At 31.4% G+C, this 25,927-nt stretch overlaps 1 protein-coding gene and 1 long non-coding RNA gene across 2 annotated transcripts; both read left to right on the top strand.

Moving 5' to 3' along the window:
- Nucleotides 1–560: 560 nt before the first annotated feature.
- LOC143079791 (protein mono-ADP-ribosyltransferase PARP14-like) lies at nucleotides 561–8,864 on the top strand. Its single transcript, XM_076255385.1, has 9 exons — nucleotides 561–606; nucleotides 1,842–1,879; nucleotides 2,423–2,559; nucleotides 3,353–3,580; nucleotides 4,210–4,425; nucleotides 5,485–5,524; nucleotides 6,296–6,393; nucleotides 7,343–7,588; nucleotides 8,601–8,864. The coding sequence occupies exons 2-9, from the start codon at nucleotides 1,846–1,848 to the stop codon at nucleotides 8,847–8,849; spliced, it is 1,248 nt and encodes a 415-aa protein (XP_076111500.1). The 5' UTR covers nucleotides 561–606; nucleotides 1,842–1,845; the 3' UTR covers nucleotides 8,850–8,864.
- Nucleotides 8,865–13,023: 4,159 nt separating this feature from the next.
- LOC143079784 (uncharacterized) lies at nucleotides 13,024–15,095 on the top strand. The gene is made up of 3 exons (XR_012979481.1): nucleotides 13,024–13,130; nucleotides 13,877–14,464; nucleotides 14,959–15,095. It is a non-coding gene; the product is annotated as an uncharacterized LOC143079784 (long non-coding RNA).
- The last annotated feature ends 10,832 nt before the right edge of the window (nucleotides 15,096–25,927 follow it).

Below are 25,927 nucleotides of genomic sequence, written 5' to 3'. Positions count from 1 at the left end.
GAACGCCATCCCGAGCAGATTGACCGTTATGGAATTACCGTTTCGCAGAATATATCGGATAACTGTTCCTTATGTTGTAACTACAACCCCTTCCCTTTTCACGAATGTGATCTACCGAATCAGACTATTATTGGGGTTTGTGATAACATGAGCAACACGGCGGGTGGTACATGTGAAGCAGGATCGGCTTACCCTTCAGGAGCACCTGAGATCACCCCCAGTTTTTTGTGGAATTCGTGTTGCTTAGTCTTTAGTTTTCTATGATGTGTCTAAAATTATAAACTATTTCCATTGGTAAATAAGTCAAAATAAAATAATCAAATGAAAAAAATGGTGAACAATGATTAATTATAATATACGATGTCTATATTTTCAGAAAACTATTATTTATTATAACTCAGGGGAAGAAACCACAGTACAGTAAATGGCTCAAATTAGTTTTTATTAAAGTTAAAAACTACCTACGGGTACAGTTTGTGTATGTATAAAACCACTCGTAAATTTAAATCGATTTATAATACATGCATGTAATATCTATATTTACTATGTTTAAATGTACTAAATTTAGATAATGGTAATCCAAAATAGAATCGAAACTGAAATAAGGTGAGGAAGCTTTTTTTTATTTTTACGTTATTTTTAGTCCTTTTTACTAGAATAGTTTTCCTCTCAACTCTTAACAAAGTGTACAGCGTAATTCGAAGCACTCGAAACATTACCCCTATGCTTTTCATGCCCAGTATAAAAATGTGTCTTTGAAAAAAATTGAGGAAGTGACCAATTATTTGCTTTTTGAGTATTGACAATCAAGCTAAGCAATTAGCCATTTGATTTCTTTTTTCTTATACTGAAATATACTAGCTTGTTTAACACATATCTTTAAAGCAGTAAACATTTCAAAATTAATGAGACTTTTCCCTTCCGGATGTAAAACTCTTTAGTGTATTTAAGAGGGACGACATTTCGCCTGTGCGGGATGTTTAAATACACGACCACGTTCAGTAAGACTGGAAACTTCAACCCGTGATGCCCATTGTAGCAAGTTTATCACACTCCCACCGCGTTCAACAACTTTCTTATGGATCCGTAGGAGGCTTTATGTAAAGCAGAACATATCTCTATCCAACATGTCATTTATTTCTAATGACAACCGAAATACACATTAATTATTCATTTCGACTTTTCGAACCTACCTATTATATGTATTGTTTACTTTAATTAACTCTTCTTCAACATACATGAAATATTTACCACTGGACATTTGACAACTAACCACCAATCAATAAATTTCCTTCCATTTGGGTATTCAAAGTCTATTTTTACATTACAATTATCTTCGACAAATGCACATTAAAAAACATAAATAAGAATTTAAGAATCACACCGAACTTAACTGCAAATATTGGTCTTGCATGCTCGGTAGGGACTAAGGAAGTGCACGAAAACAAGATGATACTAATCCAAGTACTGTTCTTAGATGTTACTCAACAATCGCAGTACAGAGGCCAAACACAAAATAAAGACTTTTAGTATTCAACCAATAAATTAAAAGACAAATTATTTAGTATATAATTTGGTACTCAATAAAGTTGATTGGACAACTAAATATTGCACAATACAATTTTTTTTTACAATATATGAATCAAATAAGTTTCCAAGCTGTATATTATTTCTTTTCAAAAGTCGTCCATTAAGTTTACGATTAAACGTTTCGAACTATATCAACTTGCACAAACTTTACAGTGAGCGTTTTTATAGACTATGTAGTTTCAAACCGAGTAATTTTAACAAAATTTTTCAAATGTATGTTGTCTAATGCCAGTAAGATTTGATTTTTGTAGATAGATGGGGAACAGCAGTAGTAGTGAAGATGAATCAGGTACTTTTTTTAATATTCAATAATCTTAATTCTATTTTACCATAGAATGAATTGAGCTTTAGTTATTTTTGTTGAAAATTCTCAAGTTTGACATTAAGCAATGATCATACATTTGGTAACTTAAAGAATTAAACATATCTCTAGCTGTATCGACACCATGTATGGTAGTACATGTACGTTTGTAAAATAGTGCAAGATACCAAAGTTAGTTTGAGGTTATATAAGGGTAAAGTTTACTCATATATAAAACCGTGCTCGAAACAATATTTGTTTATTCAAAAGTCAAAGTTAAATTTTCGAAAATGATGTTATTTATTTTAGGTCCTTATTTTCCGAGTAATGAATATCAAAATTTTTATGAAACTAATGTCCCTCAGGCAAGATGACTTTTGATTAATTTCGCTAATACTTTTTGGGTCTTCTGATCTTATATAATGTACAATGTAGTTCATGAAATAATCGTAAATTTTATAGTATCTTATTTTACAATATAATTCGTATGTTATTAAATTAAGTAGTCAATCTTATTTGTTCAATTAACAGCAAAAGAAAATAAGAAAACAGTAGAAACACCACAGAAGAAACAAACTAGGATTAGACGGACTCAACGAAGAAAAAGATTTTTACAGATTGGAAAATTTTCCATAAGCGTGGTAAAAGGTTCCATTATTGATCAAACTGTAAGTAAACTAATCTTATTTCATTTTCAAATAATTTTTTATAATTGACCTATTTATTCTAGGAGGTTTGTTGTATTTTATTATCTTAGGACCACAAATTAAAACTAGAAAAGGTGCTTTCATTATTGTCCACCATCTTCGCAGCTGCTGTGAGGTCTTCAGCAAAACCATTAAAAACTGTGTCAAAAATTTACGCTCTTAAGATTTTCGTTATGTGTTGCATATACCACGCAATATTTTAGAGGAACAAGTCCTATCCTTTCGTGAATCTGAAACGTGTTCTCAAATCCGGTTATGCACTGGTTTACAATTATTTAAGAATTGATCATTTATCATGAATAAACTTTTTTCGTACCTTAAGTTAATTTTAATAAGCACTATCGGCAAATGATTTACCGGAAACAATGTTTTTTAACTCTGTATTCCACGTCTTTAACAATTGTTGTTGATATTAAAACAATTGAACTTTCTTTGTTATCGCTATTTTGTGCATTTTTCCTTTGATCTTTTTTGTGATAATATTTCATATCATGCTTCTCGCTTAAGATGGAACATTATCGCTAGAAACTAAGGACGCAATTGGCGTTGCTTATGAAATCGACATGAAATTGACAAGGTCGTCATAGGTAAAATATAGCGATAAACAGATTATCATTGGCCATCTCAACTCGATTTATGCATTTCTCACTTTCGCCGTCCAGGCTCAAGCGAGAAAATCAATCTCGTTGAGATGATCAACGATAATCTATAATTATCTATAAATTTATGGTTTATGATGATATATTGCATGTAGACTGATGTAATTGTGACTGGATCTGTACCTAGTCTGGAACTGAATAAAGCCAGGACATCAAAACTATTACTAGACAAAGCAGGTGATTCTATACAAGACGAATGCAAAGAAAAATACCCATCAGGCATCACATTCTCTGATGTAGCCATTACCGGACCCGGCCGTCTAGATTGCCAACATATATTCCATGTGACAATCCAGAAATTTTCTAGTAAAGGGGATGAAAAGGTATGTCTATAAAAAAAAACTATGTCCCGCTTCCTGTTATATTGTGCCTCTCCCAAGTCAGGTATTTATTTATGCAATGAATATAGTTAACAAAAGATTATAATTAGTACGCCAGACGCGCGTTTCGTCTACATAAGACTCATCAGTGACGCTTATATCAAAATAGTTATAAAGCCAAACAAGTACAAAGTTGAAGAGCATTGAGGATCCAAAATTCCAAAAAGTTGTGCCAAATACGAAAAATTCAAAGTTTTGTAAACAGGAAATTTATAAAAATGACCACATAATTAATATTCATGTCAACACCAAAGTGCTGACTACTGGGCTGGTGATACCCTCGGATACGAAACGTCCACCAGCAGTGGCATCGACCCAGTGGTGTAAATAGTTATCAAAAGTACCAGGATTATAATTAGTACGCCAGACGCGCGTTTCGTCTACAGAAGAGATACGCTGTTTTTTTTCTCATTCAAGATTGTTAACATATTGCATAGTAATTATTGTTATTTTAAATCATCCAAAAAGATCATTATTTTTCTTTAAATTACAGAAAATTATTATTTTTCTTTTCTAAGCAAGAATGACTTTAAATCTTTAAAAATGATATAATTGAGGCATTTTTACAACAGAATGTAGAGAAATGTATAATGAACTGCTTAGCAGAGGCTGACAGACTTGGGATGACCTCAATAGCATTCCCAGCCTTAGGAACTGGCTTCCTAGGATATCCACCGAAGTTAGTCGCAGCTGCAATGTTTCATGCTGTTGAGAATTTTGACAAGGGTCGCACAAAAGCATCTTTAAAAATTATCAATTGTGTAGTGTTTGCAGATGACACGTTTAAGGTAAGGAAAGTGTAACCACAATTACAATATACTAAGTCGAATAATTGCGTTACTTATGCCCACGATGATTTTCATCGTTTATATATACGAGCTTTAGTTTTCTTCTGCATATTTATGATCGATTTAACGTACTGTATTTTGATAAGCGTCAGTATTTCAATGCCCAGTATAACTGAATATACAACCAACAATGGTTTTATTGTTTTATGTCTTTTAAACAAATTGAAAACTGAAGGTAATAATATTTTAAGATCATACTTTCAAAAAGAACAATTTTAAGTTTTACTTTCAAACCTTCAGTGTGTCCTGTAGTAAAAATGGATGTTTTCTTATTTCTTGAAATTATTATAGTGCTAAAATGTGAAAGAAACATATTAGAATACTTGTATGCACATTTCTGTGAAAACTCTATTTTAAAAATGTGGTGGTTTTTTTTTAGAAAAAATAAAATATATCGCTACTCTTAAGTCGGAATATATTAATGTTTTGGTCATGTATGCTTAAAATTGCTGCATTGCATCTTACATTGTTTTGTTTTTATTGCTATAGAAATAGATAAGCACAAACCTAGTAACTTCAAAATTTTATAAAATGATAATTGCATTACATATATGTTTCATTTTAATACGTTATTCTGATTGGCTATCTTGCGTTATTCCTTATTAATTACATAAGATGTATGTTTTCATTATAATACGTAACAGCGTTATTCTGATTGGCTACACTACAGTCTCGCGTTATTCCTTACGCAATTGCATTACACAATAAAATTTATCATTCATGATGACACGAGGTCCCACAATAAAGTACACAAGTAAATTAAATAAAACTTGATAAAAATCGTGTTTTTATGATCCTAGCTAAAAAAAAAAGGTAATTATAAGTATTGAATGCTTCTTTTTGTAACTTCATAGGGTTGTAAAAGCGTTGATCATGCGCACATTTTTAGAAAGAAGCGCGGAAAAAATGTACTTCAGTCAACGCTTTTACACCCAAAAAAAGTTACAAAAAGAAGCATTCTATTCTGAATTGAAAACCTTTTTTTTCTCTATTTTACAGGAAATTTTGACAGAAGCCAAGGTTAGAGCAACTAGCAAAGGTAGTTAAAAAGCAAATTATGTAATGGTAACGCACTTATTTTTTTTAAAAATATCTATGTGATGTTTGAAGATGAAGAAAAGTGTTGGTCAGAAATTATTTAAATGCTTATATTGGAGGTTTCGGTAAATGAAGTAGAGTTAACCAAAGGACATCAAGTATGGGAAGCCAAAGCACACAGTCCGAAAAGTCAATATTTTAAAATTATAAAGCGACAGAAAGAGACATTAAATTTTTTTTCTAATAATATCATGTTATTGTTGTACATGTAACCATGAAATTAAGAATCCAAGAGTGGAAGCACACAGTGCCGAAAATCAACCTTTTAAAACTATAAAGCTACAGAAACAGGCATTTTCTTATAATATTACGTTGTTGTGCCTGTAGCAATACAATTAAGTGTCCAAATTGATTGTTTTACATATTTCTGTGCATTTTTATGACATTGCTAGGAATAGCACATGCAATCATGGTTGCGGTTATTTGGATACAAAACAATATGATAAGATAAAAGTATCTGTAATTTGTTATTTTTTTTTTTTATTTTATCATTAAAACTTTAGATATTTGCTTTAAACAAAGAATATATTTAGCTGTTTATTGTATCAATAACATAATTGACTCAACATTTATATCTCTAATGTATTAGAGGGAACATAACAAAACTTAACAAATCATTACAAACAATAACATAACATACCATAAAATACATAACACAAAGCTATAGACAATGTTAATAACGTTTTATCAATAAAATGTTATGTTTGCAAAGGTCTTGAAGAATTGTCATTAGTGACACGTGCATCATGCAGCAGTAATATGGGGAAGATTCATATAAGTGTTATAGTAGACACAATAACGAGTCAGACGGTGAGTTATGTAGAAAGTGCCAAATAATGATGATAAATATTTTCTTAAGCGGGTTAAATAATTAAAAACTAAAAATCCGAAAAGAAACACTTAATATTTACATACTAAGTATGGTACAGTGTAACTTGTAAATTGAATGGTCACATTGCAATCATGATTTCATATATGGCCCAAAAGTAGTTTATAATTTCCACTTCAAAATCAATATCTTACTTTCCTTTATTATTATATATTCATGTACTGGGAAAGGCTTGTTAGAGACTCGTTGCAAAATGATAAAAAATATATATATATGAGGATGAAATCATAAAAGGCAAATGGTTTATATGAGTGTTTTCCAAAACGAGTTGCCCAAATTACCTCGTGAAACAAAATTTAAAAGACAAATGGTCAACTAATCAATAATTATATACAAATATTATTATCATTGTAATAATTATTATCATTGTAATTATTATTATCATTGTAACTATTATTATTGCATAGCAATATAATATTTCCTATAGAAAGTAACCAAACGTTAGCGTGCAATAAATCTTCAAAATTCATGACGTCTTCAACGACAAAATCTTAGTTTAAACCAAGTTTTACTTTCAAATATTATATTGCTATACAATAAAAGGGTTATTGCATGAATATTGGGGAATATTGTCCCTCGTAGAACATATATTGCACTCGCAAGCTCGTGCAATATAAAATTCTACTCGGGACAATATTCCCCAATATTCATGCAATAACCCTATATTATCATTAGCAGTTGTAGTAATAGTATATGTATATGTAATCGATTAATTTGAACATGATACAACTCTTTTGGTGTAATCTTATCATTTGTCTTTTTTTAAAGCTCGAAAACAATACTCTCAAATATGTAACTTTTTTTTCGAAATGATCGCAGTTTATAGTCATTCATTTACTAAGTAGGGTATACAGTGTTATTATCTTTTAGGCTGACGTAATTGTTTGCACTTGTTCATCAAATCTGAAGCTATGTTCACGACCTGGTTTACCTAAAAATTTAGTTGAGGTTGCAGGATCCGTTATCCAGTCAGAACTTGACAGGAGATATCCAAATGGCATGAAAGTCGGTGATTTAGTTGTTACCAATGGTTACAATCTCAAGTGCAGAAAAGTGTACTTTGGTTGCTTATCTCCATTCTTTGGTGAAAAGAAAGAAGACCAGTTACCTGAACAGGTGATTATCAGTTTTGTTTCTTTTTACCTCAATCCTTATTAGAGTGAGGGCTATACCAAATTATCTTTAAAAGTTATCAGGAATGTCCTAAATATTTAGAACGAAAATGTATCTTAAAAGCGATATTGTGATAGGAGCAAATAGAGCTTCTTACTCTTTGGGGATATCTAGAATTTGAATTTTCCACTCGAACATCACTGAAGACTGGGAGTTCTCAATTGTCGAAATGCGGACCTGGAGCGAGAAAAAAATGAAACCAAATATGTTATAACTATCACTGATTCGACACCTGCTCTTGTCCATCCATCCATGTTGCCAGTAGCCCAGTAATTCACGCTTTGATTATGTGCTCGCTTAAAAAAAGAAATTGGTTTTATTTAAATTCGCTGTTGTATATCTTGGCTAATCTTGTTTGCAAGTGGGAGTATTACACATTTGGTATATATTTTGACGTGTAAGATATTCTCATAATTATTAACTATCGTGTATCCAATATAGATTTTACTTTATTAACTGAAATAATGTGAAGAAAAATATATCCATGTTACCAGAAATTTAACGTTAATTTAATAATTGGCTTGATCATAAGAATTTACATAGTACATTTTCACAGTAGGGGTTGCATGTATTTTCTGAAAGAAAATATATAATACTGTTTCTATGTCATTTTTTGTTCCTTTTTTTCTCTAGACTAAGATTTAGTCGTAACATATATTAAACATGTCAAAGGTATTCACTGGACAGGTTCCATTAGAAAAGGGAAATTAAATTTTATAAAACTTATTTGTAATAAGTTTAAAATCGCTAAAAGTGGTATACTTGAATTCCTGGCGAAATTCCCACATGTGAGAAACTAAATTATTTTCGTTCTGTGTTAATCTATTTTCAGATAAGTGTTTTACCTATGATATCATTTAGATATACATTTACATGTTTTGATTATTCTTTTATTCTCATGCAAGAGTTTGTAAATAGTTTTTTTTATATTTTGAGAAATTACATTTTTCTAAAGGTCCTGTACAGTTTTGTATACAAATGTTTAGCCTCTGCAAGCAAGCATGGTTGTAAATCATTAACCTTCCCGGCATTAGGAACAGGTTACCTAAAATTTCCACCAGATCTGGCTGCGTCCAAAGTTATACAGGCCATTAAGGATTTCCATAACAAAGAGCAACAAACATCTCTCAGAGAAGTCAAGATAGTAATTTTTGGTGGCACCAATGACTGGGCAAAAATAGAAAAGGTATATCAATTTCTTTAGCATTTACAGTGGGACACTTTTCCCAAGTACAATGTTTTATACTGCACTCGTTTTATTTGAGCAGTCAAAATGCGTTGACCGTATATTTCTATGTCATATACAGTCACTGACCCGATATCACTTTTCCTCATGAATATTTGAATAGAAATTGCCGAAATGATATTGAATTATTCATACGACCTCTTCAACCTGTTCTTGTTTCAAATGCATACAACGATGCATGGAACGACTCAACATTGTTTCTTTTGCAATTATTGAAAAAAAACATATTTAATTTGTTAATATGTTTTGTTTGCAATCTATAAATCATTATGTTTTATGCTTATGGTTGATATTTAAGTCCCTACTCAAACGATTTCGTTCACCATCGAGTGTTGGTTTCAACAAGTAAAATGTCAAGTCATTGCACTATTATTGTCTCTATATATATACTTGACGCAAAAGAGTTGTTTTCGGGTGGAAATTAAACTTATCATAAAGAGAAGTTACCAATATCACAGTATTCATTTACTAGTTTACTTTTTCTAACCCTGTCTAATGAAGGAGATATCAAATTGTTAACATCAATTCTCTGTAAAAATCGACCAAATATGAAAAATTTTGGCCAGATTATTTTTTTTCGATTACTTTTTTTTAAGTTGAAATGGTTCAAACTAACAGTCAAATTGAAAAAAGAAAATGAAAAAAATCTGTATAGTCTGGTTGCCATGGAAACAACGTGACATCATATGTATATATTAGTATAGCAAGGAGAAATGGCTAACATCTCATTTTATGGTAAAAATGAGATAAAGCATAACATTTTTTGTTATTTTCATTGGTATAAGAGACCATTTCAATCATTTAAACTGCTAACTGACACATTTTTCGAATAAAAACAGTTTTTTGATACATAAGGTGGTCCACTTAACACAAAAATCGGCATGATTTTTGCTGATTTTTGGCATTTTTTACACCTGATTTTACCGAAAACGCAGAAATCCTCACATAAAAGCCTATAAAATATAAAATTATGGATGTTTTTTCAACAAAATGGTGCAAAAAAATTCTTGGGTAAATGTTGCAGAAAGTTGCCAATAGAGGAATTCTAGTCATAGTAATTTACCCTGAAATTCCCCCCTTTTTAGGCTCTATTGTAAATAAATATGTCATATGAATATTTTCATGATAAAATAGTCCGTTCTTATGAAAAAAAATAATTTTAGATGTGTTGAGGGTAATTATATCATATAACATATTCCAGCAATTGAAAATTTCATGCTCAAACTAATCTGGATGTAATTTTGAAAAATGAGTTATTTCCCTTTTTGAAAATTTTCGTTCATGAGATAGAAAAAAAACTATATTCCACACATAGTGACATACTAATTACATATGTTGCCTGTCCAATTTTAAAACAATTTTCGGACATAATTTGTGACATTTATTACAATGAATAATCAAGAGCTATCTGCCCAAAAATTTTCAGATGAATTGGATAACCGGTTGTTGGGTTGCTGCCCCTGAATTTTTTGCCGTTTTTGGTTATTATCTTGAATATTATTATAGATAGAGATAATCTGTAAACAGCAATAATGTTCAGCAAAAAGAGATCTACAAATAAGTCAGGATGACTAAAATGTTAAGTTGACCCCTTAAGGAGTTATTGCCCTTTGTAGTCATTTGTTACCAATTTTTCGTAATTTTTTGTAATCTTATACAAAAATCTTCTCTAAAACTACTGGGCTAAATTTAGCCAATCTTAGCAACAATAATTATTAAGGTATCTAGTTTAAAAAATGTGTGCGATGACCCATTCAACCAACCAAGATGGCCGCCATTGCTAAAAATAGAACATAGGGATAAAATGTAGATTTTGGTTTATAACTCTGAAACTAAAGCATTTAGAGCAAATCTGACAAAATTAAATTGTTTATCAAGCCAATTTCTTTCTGCCCTGACATTTTCAGATGAATTGTTGGGTTGCTGAATACTATTATAGATAGCGATAAACTGTAAAAAGCAATAATGTTCAGCATTCTACAAATGAGTCAACATGACCAAAATGGTCAGTTGCCCCCTTTAGGAGTTATTGCCCTTTATTTTCATTTTTTTTTTACAATTTTCATTAATTTGGTAAAGAGGTAAGGCCAATTTCCCCTCATTGCAATTCTTTTCATTCGATAAGGTAGGTAAATCATGTTTTAAATAGCCCGATAGATGCTAATCATAGTACATTAAAATACGTCACATCATCTATTTCCATACCTTGAACAGGTATTCCTACAAAAACAAGGCCAAGACTATTGATTTTTTTATATTGATTTTATCTAATTGTTAACACCCTACATGCGCATAAGGTACCATACCACGTAACTTGTCAAGACGCCAAATAATATTGAACAAATTCAAATGGGATGTTGTTTTTCTCATTTTGAATATATGTATATCTGTATTTGACCTGGTCTTTTAAGGTTTAATTGTCGATAAGATAAGATAAGATAAGATAATATATATTTTAACCGGAGAACATCTTACATCAGCTGGCCATAGAACACCTTGTGTTACTAACACATGTTATATGGCCTTTTCTGGCATTTTAACAAATCGACCCTTCGTTGTAATACAGATTCAACAGCTTCTTGGTGTTTTACCTACTGACAATCACAATTTTTAGTGTAATTGATTTGTTCTGTGGTGGTGTCGTATTTTCTGATGACTTAGGTACCGGTGTAGGGACGGTAGTAAGAATAAAGAAAGGTTATGTACAGGCACGGGTACTTCTTCAGTTGTTCTTTGCATATATGTTATCAATGTAAACACATGAATATCAAGTGGAAAGGGATTAATATAAGTTGCAAAACTTGTTTCCCGATCCACTATAAATAAATATGTTTACTTATAGTATATATTTGTTTAGGGGCCAGCTGAAGGACGCCTCCGGGTGCGGGAATTTCTCGCTACATTGAAGACCTGTTGGTGACCCTCTGCTGTTGTTTTTTATTTGGTCGGGTTGTTGTCTCTTTGACACATTCCCCATTTCCATTCTCAATTTTATTAAACTACATGAATATAAATTAAGTCAAGAGTATGGACAGTCATAGGAATGCACGCAATGAGCGTTTTTTAAAATAAAATGATTTATACTATATAGTCAAAATGAACCAGAATGCCTCTATAAATTAAACAAACATCCGAAAAAATATGAAAGAAACATTAAAATCTAATATAACAACACAAAAATGCAAAATGTCTTAACGAGATTCGAACCCTAGCTTGAAATCAATCTTTCATGTGTAGTTCTATGCTCTACTGATTGAGCCACCGCGGTACTTGACCATAATATTCTTAATAAGGAGCTATATCGATACAATGTAGAGATGTTACATTTCTTTTCCATTAAAAAGTTGTTTTTTTTTTTTATTTTTGTGTTTTATGTTTGTTTTTATATAATAAGGACACACTAAACCAATTTCATGTTTGAGAGAAAATGTAGTATAAATTGTCACGAAAAAAATAACTGTTTTTTTTGTTTGAAATGTTCTTCTTGGGGGATTCCCTGTTTTTCCAACCTAAAAACACCCTAAATTCCGCATATTGAACTCTCATCCTTTTTGAGGGTTAAACTAAATATTTATCACACATATCACACATATCATAATATATGTAAATCGAGATATTGATCAAAAAGCATTTTTTTTATAATAAATTTTACTCTGTTGGCACTTTTTGAAATTGGCCCTCCTGTGAAAAAAAATCCAGACAAATTGGCCCTACCTCTTTTTGTAAATTTTAACAAAATATATTCCTCTGTAACTAAAGGGCCAAGTTTATTATAGATGGAGAAAATTGTAACTAGCAAGAATGTTCAGTAAAGTAAGATCTACAAACACATCACCATCAACAAAACACAATTTTGTCATGAATCCATCTGTGTCCTTTGTTTGATATGTACACAAGGTGAGCGACACAGGCTCTTAAGAGCCTCTAGTTCTTATTCTTGTTTATAAAATATATTGTTTAAGAATATTTTTACAACTGTATCATGTGTATGATACATATATTGATGTGGAACTAAATGGGTATTGACTCAAACTCTATGGTCGGGTTGTTGTCTCTTTGGCACATTCCCCATTTCCATTCTCAATTTTATATATATGTAGATTATGCCAATCGATTAAGTGATACATTGACCTGTGTATATGATGTATATATGTTGTAGATTCATAAATTTTTATAATTCATTAATAATTCAGGCGTATATTAAAAGCTGTACTCCTCAAAGTGGAAATCCAAATGAAGGTAATTGCATCATGAATTAGTAACATTTAAAACTGAAGCAAAATAATCAGCTGTGAAAACTAGTTTTCATAAGAAGTTTACTTCTTAAATAATGATATAGAAATTAGTTTGGCGAACCAAAACTGGGTTCTCTGTCATTAAACCTAGGCTAACCCAGTACGCGGAGTACACAACTTGTGCTTGAAACACCGAGTCTAGACTTTCAGTATTTTGATTGGTTGATTTCTGAGTCTGAGTATGATAGTTGTGCTCGATATTATCATTACTACAGGGCCTGGTATTTTTTTAAATCGATTAATAAAAAATGCACAGGGAAACTGCATATGAAGTTATAATTTGACTTTAGACTACCTTTAAATGGACAACTGAATATGTAATCCTTTTAAATTGAGTTAACATGGAGTTGAGATGTCTATATGGGAAATGAATGCAACAGTTGTATACCGGTGTTCAAAAGTTATACATTGATTGAGAGAAAACAAATACAGGTTACAAACTAACACCGAGGGAAACACATAACAGTGAGTTGGAAAAACAACTTCCGTTTCCAATCTAATTATACATACTACGTTAATCATATCTGAAGACTTAGCATCAACATTTAAACATAACCTCCAGTTCTTACCTTAACTCGTTTATTTTATGTATGGTTTTGTAAATCAAATAACATATACTCACATCTATCATTTATAGTGTTGTAGGCAATGAACACTATTATGCAGCTGTAATGTTTTTGTGTAATTTAGGTCATAAACAACCATTGCAAACAGTGCCACCAAAAGGAACCCGTGCTTACTTTAAATACAAATATCTGGAAGAACCGAAACCTCCATCCTACTGGACACATTTCAAAAATTCAAAAACAATAAAGGAATGGAATACTACTGCAAAAGGTAATACAGCTGTAAGGAAACAACCAGGTCTTAACATTTCAAAAGCCATTTCCAGTGCGTTTACGAAAACTTTACGAAAACAGTGTACAATCGTTTCAATAGAAAGAATAGAAAACATATAACTGTATGAAAATTATGTCCATGAATGTCAGCGGATGTTTCGGAAGGCTAGTATTAATGGTGCTTGTATTCCATTGGCAAGTACAAAGGGGTCACGTGGTGAAGCAGCATGCATGAAGCACATTGATGATGACATAAAGAAATATCTTCATCCAGAAATTAATGAGGTTTATTTGTTTCATGGCACGAAAAGAAATCTGGTCGATATCATTGGACAGCAAGGGTTTGATGACAGATTGGCAAAAATGAACTTTGGAAGACTTCGACTTGGAAATGGGGTTTACTCTGCAGAGGAATCCTATGTTTCTAAAGGCTACACAGGTATCTAGATTGTTTTTCAAATCTTAACCTTTGTGCACGATATGTAGTATTTCATAAACATCAAAATGCTCTGTTTGTGTGGATTTAGAACATGAAATGTGGTATGGATACATTCCCCCCCCATACCAAATGTTATCGTGATAAAACAAAATTGAACGTTTAGAATGAATTAATGATTAAGATGAATCATATCCATATAGTTAAGTGTTATTCATCAACAAAAGAAAAAATGAAGCCAAAAACTACCTGTCATTTAAGCATTCTTCAGATTATATTTACATCCGAACAATCGTAATTTGGCCTAATTCATTGACAGGAAATAATGTAATTCGCTTTCTAGAATTGAAAATATGTTTTTCTTTGTCAATAGTTACGTTAAAAAAATCACTGACAAGGAGAAATGTGTATCAAAAAGAAAACCCCAGTATTACTGTCTTCATGAACATTATCTATCAATTATCATTTTAAATAAAATTGGTTTCGTATAAATTCAGATGGTAATGACCAGTGTAAAATGTTCCTGATGAGAGTTTGTCTTGGTGACGTATACACAACACCACAAAACATAGAGAAACTGACCCGACCACCATGTAAATCTGGATGTATAGGAGTATGTACCGATCACCCCGACTTGTTTGATCCAGTAGTTGGGGAGTGGCCAGGAATGTGCAGAGAATTTACAGTTTACGACCGAGCTAAATGTTATCCGGAGTATATCATAACATACACAATTCCATAAAACACTATATTGCTGAAAATGTGCATGCAATGTATATTTTTACTTCAAATTATGATTATAAATGTTTCTTGAATGTATATAAAACTGTTTAGATTTGATTGGTGGCATTTTCATTCATAACCCTCCTATCTATTTCTTGTATGATTCCTTCGCAAAGGTCATCTCCGTTTATTTACGTACATGTAGCCCATTTCTTAGACTAAAACTGATAGACCATCATGCAACCTTGAACCAATTTTATTTAGAGTTATTGAAACTGTAAAGTTATTTGTGTTTTGCACAGAACCTACAAATGTAAATAGCGGAATGGAAAATTAATGATACATTAAAGCGACAGTTGTTTACCGATGTTCATATCTTATAAATCGATTAAGAAGCCACACACCAAGACTACATACAAAACCTGAGGGAATCTCAATTATCTCCAAAAGTACCACAGCAGGGTGCTTCGACAAGGTAGACGTATCCTGCTGTGCATGCATCAACCGCCAGGTGACTCAACAAGATCTAAGGCCGCGAAAAAATGTCGCTTAAGTGACAAATGAGATCGTCCAAAAAGATCGTGATTATAACCGTAAAACGTAAGCTGTGTCGATTTCAGTCGAACTTCCGCATAATTCTTCCGGGCATTACATCGTCACTGATGAGGCTTTGTTGACGAAAAGCTCGTCGGGCGTACACAATTATATTCCTGGTATCCATGATGATTTTATTGATGTATGTGAGATATGAGATTTCAGCTGTTTCAAAGGGATAATTACGGATCATGCTTCTAAGTTCCTTTTAAAAACAAGTTAAAGTGAGCGTTTAGTTTAAAACTATGAGCGATCGAGAAACAAAATGGAATTTGTTTTAAGCCAGTTTGATATATCAAATTGTATTAGGAATAATCTATTTGTTTAGAAAATTTAACAACCTCATGCTACGATCGCTAGATTTAAAGCTGGTGTATATCTTCTTAAAATGCACATAAAGAAAAATAATGTCAGGGCTGCCTAGTAGATTTGTTACTCTGCTGGTTTTGACTTAATTCAATAAAACATTTTCATTTTAAGCACTTTTGATCAGAATACATGTTGTAAAACCTTCGAATACCTACACATTGCTCAAAAGGGAAACACTCTCAAGTAGCCAAACGACAACAATAAGTTATCATAGTTACGGTTAGAAAATCTATAACAAACAGAATGAATAATGGTATCATGTAATAAAAATAATAGTATGAAACGCTACCAGCTAAGAACTAAATACACCATTTACATTTTTTATACTTGACGACAAAGTAAACCTTCACATTTAATAATAGGTTTGTTAATGATGCCTTTCACGTTAACTTCTAAGCAGTTTCAGCAGCGATAGGCGGAGCTGTCGGTTGTAAAGGCACATTAATAATCACAGCATAGACATTTTTGTCGTATGAACCTGTCTCTGAATGTCCTGAATACATTCTAATATCTGCATTGAAAATGGGTGTTCAATTTAATAATTTTTTAAGTCTTAATTTCTCATATCATATGACATGTGTAATTCAAAAACAAATACCATTTAACTTTAACAAACCAATGACACTAAAACAAGTTAGGCTTATATCAAATACCTCGTAAACACTGGTATGTATTTTTGAACCATTTTTGTGGTTACTATAATTTCTCTTCAAGTTAACAATCTATGAATACAAAGTATTATTCCGTATAACAAACCAAACGTATGAAAGTAAGTTTCACAGACGCCGTAATTAATTGGTTGACAGTTATCAAATATCTGTATCACAAATGACCACAGACAAGTTCCAGTAGTCGTAGTAACAATCCTGTCCTCTTTTTTAGAGTGCGACATGACAAAATTTTAATACGACGGGTGCCAAATTGTGAGCAAGATATGCTTTTTTTTAAGAACGTGAGATTATTCCGGTTTTTGTTAGGCTTCATTTGCACAGTTTTAATTTCTATATGATGTTTGGTACACTGTTGTGTGTCTTCAGATCGTTTTTTACATTTCTTGGATCTAATTGAAGAGCCACAGGCACTTGTCTCAGAACTTTTTCCACCTATATGCTTTAATATAGGAATTTGTTTTCTGAGACCCGTTCTTGTGGGTAGAGCACTGTTTTAAGTTACGAAAGTAGACGATAGTGGTTTCAAATTATGTAAATTTACAAGGTAGCGTATCAATTCTGACGTTATGTTTGTGATATTTTTATATGTATTGTTGCATGATTTTTCAATCCTACTCAATCAGTTAACGACCTTCCTCAATATGTAGATAAACGAATTATCGTGTTTATTGACCAGAGGTCCCATTCTAACCAAAACTCTTATCTCTTCTCTTGACTCGATTATGACATGACCGAATTAGACTTAGGCCACACCAATTTAATTTCTTGTTCTACGGATTTTTGGACTCCAAAATTTGGGGCGAGCGAGCGATTTGAAAATTTTAATAAAAAAATATTTAATTTGAAAAATTTTGAGGCGAAGCTTGAAAAGTAAAGGCGAGCGATTATAATTTTTTTTTGTTTAAACATAAAATAGTAGGTTTTGACAATATTAAAACTTGATTTATCACTTGTACTTTGTTATTTCTTTAATTTCTGAAGTATTTTTTCCCTGTTCACCAAGAAATAATTAAATCTGGTCTATGTATGTGTAACTGACAATGAGACAATTCTCAATCCAAGTCATAATCAGTTTTGGGGCAGCCCCTTAATGTTATAAATATCCCTTTTAAATGTTTTATGAGGGATCAATATGCAATATTATATATTTGTTTGTACAAAAGGGTTCATATTTTCTCAAAGAACTATAAATTTATCTGGTATTAAAATGGTCAAAACATGTCCAAGAATTTTTGTAATATTCCTGGACTTTAACCATGTTAACACATTTACTTTAACAGTTTAATATTATTAAAAATAAGTGGACCCCTCTTTTAGAAAAAGTTGTTTAACATATGATGTAACTTTCCTCTTTTTGAGTACAAAATTCTAAGTTTTCAAAGGTTTTGTATAGAAGAACTATACAAATCCTTGGTATTTCTATTTTCTTTTCTACATCAGTAAAATGACCCCTTGTCTGAGAGAGGGTTGTTCTCAACCTGATAATAACAAACACAGGTCAAAGTACGGCCTTTTACACAGGGCTTTGATACAGACCAAACAGCAAGCTAAAAAGGACCCCAAAATTATTAGCGTACACAATTCGAACAGGAAAACCAACGATCTAATTTATATATCCGAACCAGAAAATACCAATGAACCACATCAACAAATGATAACTGCTGAACGACAGGCCCCTGCATCAATCAGGACACTGAGGTGCATAAACATGCAGCGGCTATGGATAGTTTGTTTCGCCAGCATACAATATAATTGCAGTTGAAGGCAAATCCTTCAGAAGTTTTTTGTACTTTATTCTATCAACGAACATGTTTTGATAGGGAATATAAGTAAGGGGGAAAGAAACAAATTTTTTGTTCTTTACAGGTATTCCCACTATTTACATCGGAGCACTCTCACTTTTGATAAATAGGTTTCATGCTAAAACAAATATTCTCACAGATATTTACAATGTGGTTGGGTGCTTTTATGTTTAAAATCGTTATATACAGGTTAGACCGTGATTTTAAAAACAAATGTTGATATCTTTTTATAATATTTACAAAAAAAACGGTGCGGGAAATGGACATGATTACATTTCCGGATGCGGGAAGCGGGAATATAAAAAAAATAAAAATATTCTGTTTTGAAAAAAATAGGTGCGGGCGGGTCCGTCGAACAAGGAATCAAATTGGTGTGGCCTTATCACCAACTTTATTAACACTGATCAACACGACGTGACCACAAATGGAGAAAACTACTTACTCTTCCAGAGCAGATGCTGGGATTTGTGTTCCTTAATCTTAAGTTTTCTGTGTAATATTTTGTTTTTGTCTTTACGTTGTTTTTCTTTTAGGTCAGTTTTGTATGATTCTTGCTTTTAAATTTGTGATTTTGAGTTCTCATTGTTATCTTTTCTCTCTTTTTATTGTAATAAATTACTGGAAAGCAATATGATTTAAAGCCTCTATGATTAGTACTTTACATCTAGACACGATTAATACCATAATTTCACAAAATTTCATAGTAGTGCATAGTCAATTCATCAAATTTAATCAGTCTAAAAGAATTTTAAATGTCATCAGAAACCTAGCATTTGCAAAAATATTAAAAAAAAGTCAAAATTGACAACTCTCTTCGAAAATATCGGAACTTACAAAAAAAGACTTTCAACTTACGATATTTTGATAAAATTATGATGATCATATTCCGAACACTATTTCGTAAAGTATAAGTAATTATAATATCTCGATACGTATGTATATATAAACAACGTGTTTATGTAAGTGATAAATGTGTCCCCGGAAAATATGTCTCGGCGGACAAGTATTACTAGTATAATACAGAATTTACCAGTATATTTACTCCAATGTTAGTAATCTATGTCCCCAGACGAATTTTCCTAGGAAATCATGTCCTATAAAATCCTGTAATAAATTCAATTACATATAAACAATGGAAATTTAAATTTTATGTTTTAATATTGAGTTGCATGTTTATATTTTGTTCTGTATTCACAAAGGTTATCGTAATAAACTTAAAACTTGAAACGTAACAACAAACACAACCTAAACCGATGTTAGAATTTAAGCAGTATTAATTATTTGAAAAGTGCATTGATTGAATGTTGGTTTCTTAACGACCAGTTGAAAATATGTCAAGCCTATGCAGAATGAACAAAAAGAGAAGGGAAACATTTAAATGAAAGAGTTGTACAATTGAAGTCAAATATTTTTCAAGACTTGAGCATAGAAATATTTACATATGTTCAATCTATTTTCTTTATTTGTACCTCATTCTGGCGGGGAAATATTCTCTCTTGACTTTTCATAGTTTTATCTTTGTCAAGTTTGAATTCTCAAAAACTATTAAAAAATAATTAGATTTTTATAAGACTTTTACAGATGGCTTATCATTATACATTTATAAAATGAAAAAAGGGTGTCAATGGGCAATTTTTTTTAAGGCATCAAATGGATAACCCCAGAGGATTCCAAAAATCTGTCAAAATTTCCAAAAGATGACAAGCGAACATCCTTAAATAATAAAAGCACTTATTGCAAGCCCCCCTTTCTTAAATTGGAAAATTTGACTGTTTAGAATAGAAGAAATATCTCATCACATTAGATGCAGTGCTAGAATCTATATGTATATTACAGTATACTTTTAGTTTTCAATCGATTTTATTTTTAAAGACAAACAATTAAAAAGGGAATTAATAATTACTAGGGTTAAACTATTATTATTAACATTAGCAAGTGCAATTAATTAGACATAGATTAACTGTTGTTGTTATATATATGTTATTGAGACAAACATGTCAATACACCGAAATCTAGGATCAAAACTATGGATAATGTAACAATAGTGGGTAACACTTTCATAGACTGAGACACGACTTAAATATTGGTGCATGGGTTGTATTTTCGAAGACTGTATGATTCTCTCTTGATATCGTTATGTTATTTTTTAATGTGGATTGCTGGCTCATTGGTGAGTCATGTGACCCTACATCTCTTCTCATTCATATGATATATTCGTTTTTAACTCTTTTGGAAGAAAAGCATCAATTTATAATAACATTACAAGGACAGACATTAGCAAGTTTTGAAATACACATAAGTAGTATAAAAACATACAAAGAAATCGCATTTTTCACATTTTTAATATTCCTGTAACTTTAATTTTGGAAGAGCAATGTAATCCCTTATTGTCTATAGAAGGTTTTTCAAATATCCCTTTAACTTCAATGTCCACTTTACAGTTTATTCCAGTCAGAATAATATTTGGTTTATAAAATATTCCATCAATAAACATCTTCACGTGTACACCACTGCCTTCTAGTTTAATGTTTGGCCATAGATATATACCCTTTAGGTATATTTTGGTTTTACTTGAAACACCATTGGCCTGTATTGTTAAATTAGAGGAGAATCCATTCAAGAATATTTGCGAGGAAACTCTTATGCCATCAAAAGATATGCGTTGATTTCCCATTATCCAATGGTTATGTTCGGACATGTTATGGCAAAAATCGCCGCATATGATATGATTATGACACATTCCTTCAACGTGAATTTCCGATTGATGATCACAGAAAGAAATTTCTTTGTGAACTTGTTTTTCTTCGGAGGAGAAGTCACAGGTACACAGACAGTTTTTAAAATGAACGAGTTTCTTCTTTTTTTCATCAAGGGGTCGCCTTGCCTGATAATTTTTCTGAGCAGACCGCAAAACAATCTCCAAATTGGACATTTTCTTTTCAAATTCAGTAATTTTGATGCAATTCTGTTGGTATTTTGAAGTTGTTTGAGAAAAGTTTTTTAATTTATAAATTTTAGATTCTTTACTCAATAAAGATGTCTCAAGTTTTTTAATCTGATATAAACATCTTAAAAGATGTATTCTACTGTGTTCTAATGCAGTTTCACCTGTCTCAGCGTTGAGTGGTATAATTTCACGGACAACACGTGTACAAACACTTTTCAATCCCACTTGTTGTTCATCGTGCGATAAAGGAGATCTTCGGAAAACCATTTTTTTTATCAACTTCTGTGATTTTGGATTGTCTGCTTCTGTTGCAGCTGTGTGTATTTTAGACGTTCCGGTATCTATTTCTTGCAGTGCTATCCTGTGCGGAACATATTTTATAAACTGCCGTGCAGATGTTTCTACGAGTGTATATATTGACTGTAGTGTATTGCTTAATTGTTGATTAAGAAGTTCTAATGCAGGGTGTCTTGAACTGTATGGTTCGTATTTTGTTCTTTTGTTATAATGATTGTTTCTCTTCACGCTTTGTAACTGATTTTCTGCATACAAATGTTCTGAAACTCCATTCAGCAAAACTGATTTGTCATTTTCGAGCATATCCATTTGTATTGTATCAACCTCTGTTTTTCCCTAAATAAGATACTAATCCTTGGTATTCCTAAAATGACAAAATGATAAAATTAAAGAAGAATAGAACAAACACATTATTTGTTTCAAATTTTTGTACAGATGTTCATGATTCTGTGTCATTTTGTTTGTAGATTCTATGTTTGTTGTTGTTGTTGTTTTTGCTTGCTCTTTAATTAATACGTGTATATGGATGTACCATAACGATAACCTTGATATTAAAAAAATCTTCAGACTCCGGATGTCTCTAGATTAACAGTCGCTGTATTGCTGTTTCTATTAATGGATTTCCCCAGTCTCCTTCTATTTATAAGATATATATATAAGTTATTTTTCTTTATCTTGATACATTAGTATTTTAAAGATAAGTATGAAATATAAATTAAAAATGATTTTTTTAGAAAATGACTTACCAACAGTAGAAATAAAAGCTCTCACAAAACTGAGTATATACTTTATTGTCTGTATTTATATACTTTAAAGCATATGATAATCTGTCATAATATTATTTCATAAGTTTCGTGCGTCACACTTTTTGACAGAATAATTTTAAATTCTTAAACACGGACATAGATACGGACGTTTTCTTATGTTAAATGTTTTAAATATTGACCAAGTGTGAATTGCTATGTAATTTTGAGACCGTTACAGATTGTCAACTTTTGTGAAGGCCATTTAATTTTAAGAAAAAACTGAACTATTTATAGAAACAAGTAAAAGTACTAAGCAACTGGTGTATTCATGTAAAGTAACCGTCTATAACGGTTAAACAATGAAGCAATCACAACAGTAAATGTACCGAAATTTTATAGAATATTGAAACCATTTTTTTCTACAAACTGTAAAAATCGTACTGTTTATTATTATATTGACAGTGAATTATTATTATTTAGCAAATCGACATATCCGATCGAAAATATCGAGGTATTTAGCGCCAATGTACTATTTCAGCGCAAGAATTAATTTATCCAAATTTTAGCGAAAACTAAAATAATGCCCATGTTAGCAACAGATATTTGGTATATATTTTATTATTCTTTCTTTAAATATAAGCTGTATGCCGTAATTTTTATGTCAAAACAGTCCAAAATTTAAATGTCACATTTCAACGAAAATGCAGTTCGATAGATATGACTATATTTATAATAAATTATGCATCTCATGATAATTGATTTTCACTCATTTAAAACAAGTGTAAATATCTGTTGTATCATAATGATTGCAGTATTAATTTGTAGCTTTGATCATCAATGTTAACTGCACATCTAGCAGGCTTTCTTGGCCTTTTCATACTTTGTCGATCCTATATCGGTATGCAATTACATATTTTCTTTGTTTTTTTCTTCAGCAACATGTATTTCCATGTTAAGCAAATATAAATAAACACAACTTCAAAAGCAAATGTTTTCGTTGATTATATTTTGAAATATAACTTAATATCATTGCTTGCCTATACAACTAAGAACATTCTAAAGATACCAACATTTTGGCACTGCACAAGATTATTTTGTTCTCTGACGTCTTTAGCTTTGAACTGGCTTTCAGTAGCTGTGAGTACTATCTATTCTGTACTCTGTGCCTTAAGGTAGCACAATACAAATATTTTTCATTCCCAATCAGACATCTTTAAACTGATGTAATTCCACTCATCCTTCTTTAAATTTGATAAATGAGGTACCAAAGGAAAGAAGAATGATTAATCTTTCAAATTGTGACAATTTCACAAAGTATGAAAAGGCCAATAATTAATTGTTATGTAATTAGTTGCTATATTGTGATGTCCATACTTGAATGAATTTAGCTTCTTTGTTATAATTCATAGCATCCCAAAATATTTTATAGATTCTTGCACAACACAGTTTGACCTCCAAAACGGTGTCTCAGATTTTTCCTATTGTATTTCATTCTCTCATAAATCTTCAATGAAGTTTGCAACATCAATTCATAAGAGATAACTAAATTCAATTGGGTATAAAATTTGTTCTATTGATGTTTTCGGAAATCTGAGACAGTTTTGGAGGTCAAGCTGTGTTGTACAAGAATCTATAAAATATTTTGGGATGCTATGAAGAACAAATACGCTAAATTCATTCAAGTGTGGACATCACAATATAGCAACTAATTACATAACAATTGATTATGTAATAATTATGTCATAATGAAATTATCACAATTTGAAAGATTAATCTTTCTTCTTTCTTTTGGTACCTCATTTATAAAATATAAAGAAGGATGAAATGAATTACATCAGTTTAAAGTTGTCTGATTGGGAGTGAAAACATCTTTGTATTGTGCTACCTTAAGTCGCATTGCTAGGTGTGTGGGTGTGTGTGTGGGGGGTATGGGGGTGTGGGGGTGTGTGTGTGGGGGGGTGTATGTGTGGGGGTGCGGGGGGGTGGAGGGTTTGTTTGTGTGTTCTGTTTGTATCTGATAAATCAAGTCTTTTTTAACTGACTTGTATAGTTTGTTCTGATGTATTACTATCCCTGGTAAGGGGAGGGTTGCACCCGCAAACCTTGCATCATTTTGTATGTGCATGTCTCTAACCAGAATCTAATTTAGTTGTTGTCTCTTTGCTATATATCTTACTTCACCATAAAGTATGCACATTTCGACAAATAATCAAATCCACTCAGTAATGATCTTGAACTGACAATTTTAAACCTTATTCAAGCATGCAATGAAGATATGATAAAATAAAATTTAGAAATCAACAAACAAACAAATCCGTATAACGAATTAAAGCTGTTTGTATGAAGGATGCTTATTCGTTGTTATGTATATTTATAAAATTACCAGACATACATATTATAGACTTAAATCTTAATCTCTGGAATACAATACGGACATTTTCATTCGTTCGATATAGATTAAATATTTAACGGGTGTTAAATGTTTTTAATTTTCACAACGTTACACATTGTAAACTCATTCGTATACAGTTTATATGGTTTATATATAAATATTACATTTAGCAACGGTACTAAGTTACTGTTGTACTGATTTTTGTTTGGATAAATCGCCTCAAATTGATAAGCACTGAAGCAATGAAATACAATATACAAACAAAATATCAATAAGTGATCATGAACCGGCTGGACGATATAACATGTATATGTCACACAAAGAGAGATTTAGCTAGATTAACCAGGTTTAATCCACCATTTTTACAGAAGAAAATACCTGTAACAAGTTAATGATTTAATATATGAATTTAATATACTCAATATATTAGTATTGTAGAAAGTTACTTTAATGTTATTTATTCTTATTATTTGCTGCATCATTATTTCAGTTTATCTAATTTGAATTCCTGCTACATGTATATAACTGTTCTCTGACTGTCACAAATGAAAATATGAGTTCCATCGAAAGAAAAGAGTAAAATCACAAAAATACTGAACTCCGAGGAAACTTCGAAAAGGAAAGTCCCTAAATAAATGGCAAAATCAAATGATAAAACACATTACATGAATGGACAACAACTGACATATTCCTGACTTGGTACAGGCATTTTCAAATGTAGAAAATGGTGGATTGAACCTGGTTTTATAGCGCTGAACCTTTCAATTGTATAATAACCGCGTGTTTCATGTCTTGGTCCATAATCTTAGTATGCGAAAGAACGCTTATGAAACATTCAACACATATAAGAATGATAACAAAATTTATGTCAGCTTCAAAGGAGATTACTGAAGCAGTACAACTCCATAGAACCAATAAACTGAAA

Source organism: Mytilus galloprovincialis, chromosome 1, assembly GCF_965363235.1.
Source record: "Mytilus galloprovincialis chromosome 1, xbMytGall1.hap1.1, whole genome shotgun sequence".
In the NCBI taxonomy this organism is placed as follows: Eukaryota; Metazoa; Mollusca; class Bivalvia; order Mytilida; family Mytilidae; genus Mytilus; species Mytilus galloprovincialis.
The sequence above is the reverse complement of the archived record's forward strand: the minus strand, read 5'-3'. Positions and strand labels throughout refer to the sequence as shown.

Bases quoted from the DNA above. Each gene is read 5' to 3' on its own strand.
- LOC143079791 (XM_076255385.1), top strand. From the start codon at position 1,846: ATGGGGAACAGCAGTAGTAGTGAAGATGAATCAG. The intron at 2,560-3,352 runs GTAAGTAAACTA...TATTGCATGTAG, and splicing joins GTTCCATTATTGATCAAACT to ACTGATGTAATTGTGACTGG. The intron at 3,581-4,209 runs GTATGTCTATAA...TTTTTACAACAG, and splicing joins CTAGTAAAGGGGATGAAAAG to AATGTAGAGAAATGTATAAT.